Source organism: Montipora capricornis, chromosome 1 (assembly GCF_036669925.1).
Source record: "Montipora capricornis isolate CH-2021 chromosome 1, ASM3666992v2, whole genome shotgun sequence".
Classification (NCBI taxonomy): Eukaryota; Metazoa; Cnidaria; class Anthozoa; order Scleractinia; family Acroporidae; genus Montipora; species Montipora capricornis.
This window is the reverse complement of record NC_090883.1, coordinates 22,035,286-22,044,901: the sequence shown is the minus strand read 5'-3', so window position 1 is coordinate 22,044,901 and position 9,616 is coordinate 22,035,286. Positions and strand designations below refer to the sequence as shown.

Sequence of the window (9,616 nt, the reverse complement as noted above, 5' to 3'; positions counted from 1 at the left end):
GAGCAGTGAGCAGTTATGCCAGGTTCGGCACATTCTACCCGTCGAAGCCTCCACCTCCACTTCACCTCCCACCACACGTACTGCTACCTCCCAACATGGTCCACGCCTCCACCGCCCAACTGTATCGTTTCCCCATAACCCCTGATGGGTGCCTAGATCAGGACATTCGTGACAAATTCATAGCTCTCAATCTGGAGTTTGGCGATTTGTTCAATCCCTCCATCTCTAAATACAACGATGCAAGCGGCAAAATTGAGGCTGTTGTCAACATCGGCCCCACCCTTGCTCCTCAGCGCAAAGGCAGGCTTCCACAGTACAACAGGAACACCCTCTAGGAATTACAAGACAAGTTCGATGAGCTCGAAGCTGCTGGCATCTTTGCAAAACCTGAGCAAGTCAACGTCCATGTACAGTACCTGGACACCTCGTTTCTTGTTAAATTGGGAAGAGTAGCGGTACTTGAATAGGGGGAAATTTTAAGCTTAATTAACATTAAGCCCAGGCTAACAGGGGAACCCCTGGAACCCCCTGAAACCCCAGGGGAACCCCAGGGGTCCAGTTCAGTACCCCTTCCGACGCGGACTCTGACACCCTGTGGGCCCTGGAGCGCCGGCTGGATTTCCCTTCTAACATGCCCCGTAAACCTGAAGATGCGTGGCCTCCGCCACAGCAAATTCAATTTGTCGATCATGCCGTACGCGTTCCCAACACGACCAGCTCCCTCATTCTCCTGAAGAGCAGTGAGCAGTTATGCCAGGTTCGGCACATTCTACCCGTCGAAGCCTCCACCTCCACTTCACCTCCCACCACACGTACTGCTACCTCCCAACATGGTCCACGCCTCCACCGCCCAACTGTATCGTTTCCCCATAACCCCTGATGGGTGCCTAGATCAGGACATTCGTGACAAATTCATAGCTCTCAATCTGGAGTTTGACGATGTGTTCAATCCCTCCATCTCTAAATACAACGATGCAAGCGGCAAAATTGAGGCTGTTGTCAACATCGGCCCCACCCTTCCTCCTCAGCGCAAAGGCAGGCTTCAACAGTACAACAGGAACACCCTCGAGGAATTACAAGACAAGTTCGATGAGCTCGAAGCTGCCGGCGTCTTTGCAAAACATGGGCAAGTCAACGTCCATGTAGAGCACCTGAACACCTCGTTTCTCGTTAAGAAGCCCAATGGTAGTAGCCGGCTCGTGACATCGTTCGGAGAAGTCGCCCAATACAGCAAACCTCAACCCTCCTTAATGCCAAATGTTGACAGTGTGCTGCTTGAAATAGGGAAGTGGAAATACATTGTTATCACCGATTTGCTGAAGAGACAAAAATTGTGTGGTATGGTGAATTACTGCTGGCCTTCAAAACCGCCCAACGTGCATTGGTAGACAACCGGACCATCACCATCCCCCAGCCTCAAGACGCCTTATGGATAGTGACTGACGGCTCCGTCAAGAATAGAGGCATCTCAGCCACACTTTACGAACACCGAAATGGCTCGCTGCTCTTAGCTGGGTTCTTCAGCGCCAAGCTTCGTATGCATCAAGTGACTTGGTTGCCCTGTGAGATTGAAGCCTTGGCTATTAGCGTGGCAATTAGACATTTTGCCCCCTATAATCCCCACACACAACCGATGTACTCACCGACAGCAGAGTGTTCAAGCTTACGAAAAGCTCAAGAGAGGAGAATTCTCAGCCAGCTCAAGGGTCACCACCTTCCTGTCAACAGTCAGCCGCTATTCTGTCCACATGCCTCATATCGCCTAACCTACCCTCTGATTTTGCAAGCCATAACCCAAAGGAATGTTTGGACTCTAGTTGCCAAATTTGCAAATTTATCGTCGAACTCGAGGATTCCGTTGTTCGCAGCCTCTCTGTTAGTGATGTCCTTCAAGGTTCTGTCAAGATGCCCTTCACTAGCCGTGCTGCCTGGCAGGCTACTCAGCTGGAGTGCCCTCACCTTCGGAGGACACATACACCTTAGCCAAGGTACCCGACCCTCTAAGAAGGCCACCAAAATTATTGATGTGAAACGCTACCTTAAGGATGTCGTAATCGCCGCTGACGGCCTTCTCGTTGTGTGAGACCATCAACCCTTCCAACCCCCTGGTTGTCCCTTGCTCCGTCTTAGACGGCCTATTAACAGCTCTTCACATCCGGTTTAGCCACCCTTTAAAGTACCAAACAAAGCGTCTCTTCAGGCGATACTTCTTCGCTCTAGATGTTGACAAAGCCATCGACCTTGTATCTTTCTCCTGTCACATCTGTGCGTCCGTGAAATCAATCCCTAAACACTTTCAGCCCCAGTCAAGCGTAGAAGCTCCTTGGTCCATTGGCGTCTCATTTGCTGCTGATGTTGCCCGACGTCACCGACAATTAATCCTCCTACTAAGAGAGACTGTCTCCTCGTACACTTTAACCACCCTTGTCAAGAGCGAGAAACATGAGGATCTCCGCAACGACCTCATAGTTTTATGTTCCCAGCTGCGTTCCTTGCATTATGGTGGTGTGACAGTCCGTGTCGATCCTGCCCCTGGTTTCTGTGCACTTGCCTCCGACCCAATCCTCCTCTCTCACGGAATTACCTTGGAGATCGGCAGGGTCAAGAATCCAAACAAGAATCCCGTCCCAGAGCGTGCCATTGAGGAGCTTGGTTTAGAGCTCCTCAACTTGTTCCCTGAGGGAGGACCTGTATCTGACGTCACTCTCGCCCTAGCCACGGCAAACACAAACTCCCGCATCCGGCGTGATGGCCTCTCGGCGCGGGAGGTCTGGACTCAACGCGACCAGCTAACTGGCGAACAGCTTCCCATAGTTGACAGACAACTCATCCTTAGTCAGAATTACTCCCGCCAGTAGAATCACGCATCCAGTGCAAAGTCTAAGGCTCGTGGCCGTACCAACCGACCCTCAGCTGCCGTCTCTGTCGGCGACTTCTTGAAAGGTGACCGAGACAAATTGAAAGCCCGTGAGAAATACCTCGTGGTCTGCGTTCGTGAGGACCTCTATTGCGAGCTCCGGAAGTTCACCACCTCCCAGTTTCGCAGCAAACTCTACTTGGTGCTTATGTCTGAATGTTATCCAGTGGCTCCGACAGTTTTAGCTCTGTCCCCGCAGGGCCCCATTCGTAGCCTTCTCAAGCCTTCCCCATTTGACTCTAATGATGACGCCGACCCCGTTAGTCTACTACCGAGACAGTCCACTGTCCCTGCACCTTCTCCAGTGGTTACTCAGACTCCCGCCTATGAACAACCCACGGTTCCGCAACCCGTGCAAGATGTTGTCCCCTTTCAGGAACTTCCTCCAGTACCTGCAGGCATTGTCCCACCACCCTGCACCCCAGCCTCTTCTATAGACTGCTCGGTTCTTTCACGTGCTCCACCAGAGTCTGCTGCTCTCGTTCCTCGAGTTTTGTTGACAGAAGAGTTTTCTACGCAAATGTCAGTTTCACTCGATGTAGCTACCATTAATAATATCTTGACAGTGTCCAGTTCCTTCATCCGGTCAGATTATTTTTACAATTACCGTTTCTTATTATTCATTTGGTGCATTTAATGTTATAACTGCGATTATATAATCCAGATCAAGGACGTCTAAGTAAAGCATTGACATTAAAACGTGCAACATCAGTGGCTATTCACGTTATTCAAGACGAAAAATCTTCATCTCTTGCAGTATGTTAATTTTTTAAAAAGACAATGGCAACATTGCAGTAAAAAGACTTAAAAAACTTCATCCCTTGCAGTATGTTAAAAAAAAAAAAAAAAACGGTGGCCACATTGAGGAAAAAATTGGCCTTGTGTTTCCTTTAGTTTCTGTTTCGACTGGTACACCATCGTGTCTGCCATTATCAAACCGTCTACTCACAACGCCCTTTCATATTCGGTACTGATTTGTTCTCTCCCCGCTTCAACATCAATTGCTCCGTTTGTATACTATCCTTAACAGCGGGGGCAGCTGTAGCGTCAACTATTACTAGTGTAGATACAGAAACATTTCGCCATTCATTAAATCCAAATCGCACTACTTTTTGCACCAAATGGCACCACTTCCCCAGCCAATGAGAAAGGAACACTAAAGCAAACAACCAATCAAATTTCAAGGCTCGTTTAAGGTAACCAATCAAACAGCAAGAAAATGAAAGTCAAAGAGAACCATCGTGTGGCGAATTTTGCAACGTTTGTTCCAAACTGGATCATGCAATAAAATATTGGTACTGACTAAAATCCTGCATTTTAGCGATTAAATAATTGTTGTGTGATTTCTTAATGGATATAATAAAGTGGTAATTGAAGTGACTGTAGTGTAATTTTGGTCTGAAATCATACTTGTGATTTCAAATCAAACCCCCGCTGCGCCCTCGTTCGATTTTGAAATCACACGAATGATTTCAGACCAAATTGCACTCCACTCAGTTCAATTACGATTATTAATCAATTGTGAAGTGACTGAAGTCCCTTGTGCATAGATAGGTGGAGAAAAGGTTTGCAAGTTAATCAGTCCTTCAAATTACTAACATTGATTTCGTAGTTAATAAACCACAAAGTGCTTGTTTCCTTGATGTATCTAGAGAAACATTTTGCGATTAATAAACTGTGAAGCAGTCTGCATCAGTAATGTATGGAGAGACTCTTTTGTCTCTATATAGAGAAGCACATAAATACAAAATGTTTACTTATCGATACCAAACAAACAATTTACTGAGAGTCAAAGATGCGAAATATTGTGTTTGTCTACAGAATGGAATTACTGCAAAATTGCAGTTGTCAAAGTACTGAGTACCGCGTTCAATAGAGCCTATTGTCGACTTCTTCACGCAAAAATTGATCTTATGGCCTTACGTTTTATTTGCATTACATCAAATGAAAAACCGCATCAAATATCGTGACGGTCTTCTATAACAGTTAAGAACCGACGACACGTCGTAATTCGACGAGAAAGGCAAAACAAAAAAAGGAAAAAGAAAAAGCAACGACAACAACAACAACAACAGCAATAGCCTATCATTTTCAGTAACAGTGTTACCCACAGCATAAGAAGACAGTGACTGAATAGTCTTGTTGCAATAAAATAGTATATTATACTGAACTATATAGACAAATTATTCTCGAGATTTCTCTAATTTTAATAAAACTTAGGCCTAACCAACATAATCGCCAACAATTTCTATCCAATGGGATTAACCGTGTTGGAAAAAGGTTTCAATATAAAGTTTCTGAGTTCTCGTTGACGCCAGCAATAAATCAAAGGATTAAGAAGTGAGTTGATCATCATAGAAGTCCAAGTTATTTCGCTCACAAGATGGACTCTGTTTTCGATAAAATCGAAATATCTGGCCACAAAGTACATATTTCCGGGTAACAAGCACAGCCCAACAGCACCAACTACTAACACAGTTGTTTTTAGGGCTTTGCAATCCTTTAAGAATCTTTCTACATCTTCTTGCGGAAGCTGTTGAGCTTTAATCATCCTTTGATGCCGACGAGTTTCAAAGTAAAGGACAACGTAAGAAGAGGTAACAAAAACAGCACACACGTTTAAAATATGAGAAAGAAATATAAAATAAAGAAGGCTTGTTTTGTCCATTGCATACACCCCTATGCGGAACAAAGCTCTATATGTCCAACAGAACAAGCTCGCTAGTTTGATGTTTCTTTTGGTGAGTATGTAAGGGTAGCGATAAGGAAATTTTATCGCCACCAGTCTCTCGCAAACAACTATCATGAGATGAAGACTCGAGAAATAAGCCAACAAGGCAAAGAAGAACGTTTGCAAATCGCGGAAGACGGCAACAACGCCAGCGGCACCAACTAATAGGCTTACATTCCATATAACTGACGATGGCTGAGACGTCAGACCTGTCAAGACATCAGTGACTGCCAAACATGCTAACAAAACGTTCGCGTTACTCTGAAGCCTTGGTCGTCTTTTTATAGCAATTATCACCAACGTATTCAGTCCAACTGTGAATGGACATGTGATGATATTGATGATTATGTTAATGGAAAGGAAAGCTACACTGACGGTGTCTTGTGTTTTGTCTTGCATCGTGGAATTCGTCTCTTTGCCCGTGTTTGTTAAATTGGAGCTGGTGGCAGTGAAGTTAACCATTTTACTAGACAATATATAATGTTGATCACTGTGTGTAGGGTGCGTCGGAGTTTATAGCTGTGGTGGGCTCGCCTCATAGGATCAGATATTAATAAGGAATCTAATTCTGAAATTCATTGGTTCATTCTGGGGAAGGATATATCAAAAAACGAGACACCTGCAAAATTTTCCACGAGTCTCCGCCTCGTCTTCCAGAACCCGGTTTCCTTTCAAGTTAATCAGTCCTTCAAATTACTAACATTGATTTCGTAGTTAATAAACCACGAAGTGCTTGTTTCCTTGATGTATCTAGAGAAACATATTGCGATTAATAAACTGTGAAGCAGTTTGCATCTGTAATGTATGGAGAGACTCTTCTGTCTCTATGTACAGGAGCACATAAATACAAAATGTTTACTTATCAATACCAAACAAACAATTCACTGAGTGTCAAAGATGCAAAATTGTGTTTGTCTACAGAATGGAATTACTGCAAAATTGCAGTTGTAAAAGTACTGAGTACCGCGTTCAATAGAGCCTATTGTCGACTTCTTCACACCAAAATTGATCTTATGGGTTTACGTTTTATTTGCATTAGATCAAATGAAAAACCGCATCAAATATCGTGACGTCATGCGGCCTCGGATCGGTTTTAACAAAGGCGTCAATGGCACCGCCGTTTAATGGCCATAATTCTATCATTATAGTTTGCCGAACATACTCTGACAAAAAGCAGGGTTTTCGAGTTTACAAAGCAAAACTGCTGTTTGGCGATCTTTTAACGAGTCCCAAACTCAGTCTTACCGATGTACTCACGATCTCACAGTCATTTCACGGGATAGAGCGGTAAATGGTATCAGTTTTTTGTTCCATCAAACAAGATCTTCGGGTTTGGTTTAAACTTAAGACAAGTTTATTTCAAAAATCGTATTATTAATTTTTTTTTTTTACTTTCTTACTTTCTTCAATATACGATTATTTTATATACTTCTTACCACAGTAAATATAATCATAATAAGTCCGCATAATTTTTAAACATTTTAAATAACCTTATTGTTAATTTTAAGCGCCTAAGATCATCTACTTATGGATCATGCGCTATATAAGTACTTGAATTTAACTTTTTTGTGACATATTCTTTGTTTTGAATCTCAATGATTCGCTTTTTATGTGCTGTATGATTTGTACTTTTTCTGCCATTATAATTGTTCCAATTTGTACTTCACATTCAATCACATATTTCCTAAAATAAATTTGGGTCGACTATTTTCATAACATTTCGAATTTCTCAATCGCTCTTAGCCGGCTAACTTTTTCCCTAACAAGAGAGCAACAAATTAAGTTGACAATACGAGCGAATTCAAAGTTGTGCATTTTTTTTTTTAATTTGACGGGAGATAGTCGTACTTCTTATCTGGCTGACACCAAACTTCAGTACTTAAACAGTTAAATAAGGAAACCTTCGCCAATTACTTCTTCGATTGAATTCAATAAACTCTACGGATAATGCCAACGAAATCACTTCAGATATTTTTTCGAATTTGAAAATCATTTCCCGCTTTTTTCAAAAACGCACACAAGCCTCCCAAAAATACAAAATAAAAATAACATAAAATTGAAATGCCAGCAGGCAAGGAAATGGTCGATCAAACCTATGTACTCACACAGCTACCGTGTCATGTACTATTACTAGTAATAGTTTTTACTACATCTGCCCCCGCCTAAGATAATATGGATGGTAGTTGAGGTGTTTTTTAATTAATATGTGCTGCACATTGGGATGTCTTCATATTACTTTACATGTAATTATGTAGGTGAATGAAAGTGAAATATGCAAGGAAAGGATGGGCAATAACAAACAACATTTATTTTCAATTTCCTTGAACGTTTATTTGATACGTAGCCTCCCACGCAGACGCACTCGGGGAACACGTGGCGAATCCCTATTTGATACGCTACCTATTGAAAAGCAAATTTACTTAATTATGGAAAATGCCTTGAAAATATGTTAGGGAACATTAACCAGAAGGCAACATTTCGTCATCATGTTTTTAATTCACGTGCGTGGTTCTTTCTACGGTACCTTGAAATGCCATAAAATAGGAGCAAAAGTCGGTTATTGTATTCGGATCCCCGCGCTGATTATTATTAATAACTGTTGTAAATATATGATTAAAGATTGTTTGAAAATGTTTTTACCGACAGACTATGCTTTTGCTTTGTGAGGTTGCTTCTAGCAGTTTGTGGGCCGAGTCTGTCGCCCAGCTATTTCGCATTTGTCTCTGACAAGGCGTCGCCCCTGTTTCAATTTCTGTCCCAGGAATTATGATTTTCTATGAGATACTATAATCTTTGATTTTTGAAGTGAAAGGAATCGCTGTAAATATTCAAAAATTACTCACCTTCAATCCGGCGCTATGCCTAAACAGCTACCTTGCCTGCTCGGTTGAGCACTACTGATACCACCTTGCGCGCTCGGTTAAAGGAAAGGAAAGGAAAGGAAAGGAAAGGAAAGGAAAGGAAAGGAAAGGAAAGGAAAGGAAAGGAAAGGAAAGGAAAGGAAAGGAAAGGAAAGAAACTTTATTTTATTGTCTAATCTTCTAGCGCCGATGAGCACTAATCGTTGACACTGTAAATTGAAATTAACAAGTTAACGCAAATCAAATCAAATTTTGGTTTTTGAGCAAATCGAGATTGCTTTCCTCTACACAATTAATATCTGCCAATTTACATATTATCCCTTTTTTACCCGGGGGCTGCTAGGCTGGCTCCTCGGCGGGAGAAGCAATGTCAATGGAAACCATTGACTCAATTTGTCGTACCAAATATTACTCAAAAGTAAACAAGTGCAACCGCGCTGCTACGAACCCATAATAATCAAATAGTTTGTCATTGATTAATTTTAAATTTCATGTACCTTTATTAGATCTTTAGAAAACTGTTTGGGCGGTTAAGTTAGGCAGCAAAGCGAAAGGACACGTAACCCTTACAAGGTTCACCAACCTTATATTTCTTATGGAACTTTTTGCCAAGATTTCAATGTCCTACATTGCTTTCTATAAATAAATAAATAAATAAATAAATAAATCCTAAAAATGTCTATTGAGGAATGATCATACAAGTAAAACACTAGTGTTTTTCAAACAAAAAAGTACTTTAATGATAAAGATTTTGAATAATCGCTATTGAGGCATCATTGTTGGCAAAAGGGATATTCGTCAAATCTGTTCTTTTATGGTCTTCTATAACAGTCAGGAACCGACGACACGTCGTAATTCAACGAGAAAGGCAAAAAAAAGAAAAAAAAAAAGGAAAAAGAAAAAGCAACCACAACAACAACAACAACAACAACAAAAATAGCCTATCATTTTCAATAACAGTGTTACCCACAGCATAAGAAGACAGTGACTGCATAGTCTTGTTGCAATAAAATAGTATATTATAGTGAACTATATAGACAAATTATTCTCGAGATTTCTCTAATTTTAAAAAAACTTAGGCCGAACCAAGATAATCGTCAACAATTT

The 9,616-nt window shown here is 41.8% G+C and overlaps 1 protein-coding gene across 1 annotated transcript; it reads right to left on the bottom strand.

Annotated features, from left to right (window-relative positions):
- Window positions 1–5,165: 5,165 nt before the first annotated feature.
- On the bottom strand, window positions 5,166–6,110 carry LOC138060289 (trace amine-associated receptor 2-like). Its single transcript, XM_068906035.1, has one exon. It carries the CDS (start codon window positions 6,108–6,110, stop codon window positions 5,166–5,168), a length of 945 nt encoding a protein of 314 aa, XP_068762136.1.
- Window positions 6,111–9,616: the final 3,506 nt, after the last annotated feature.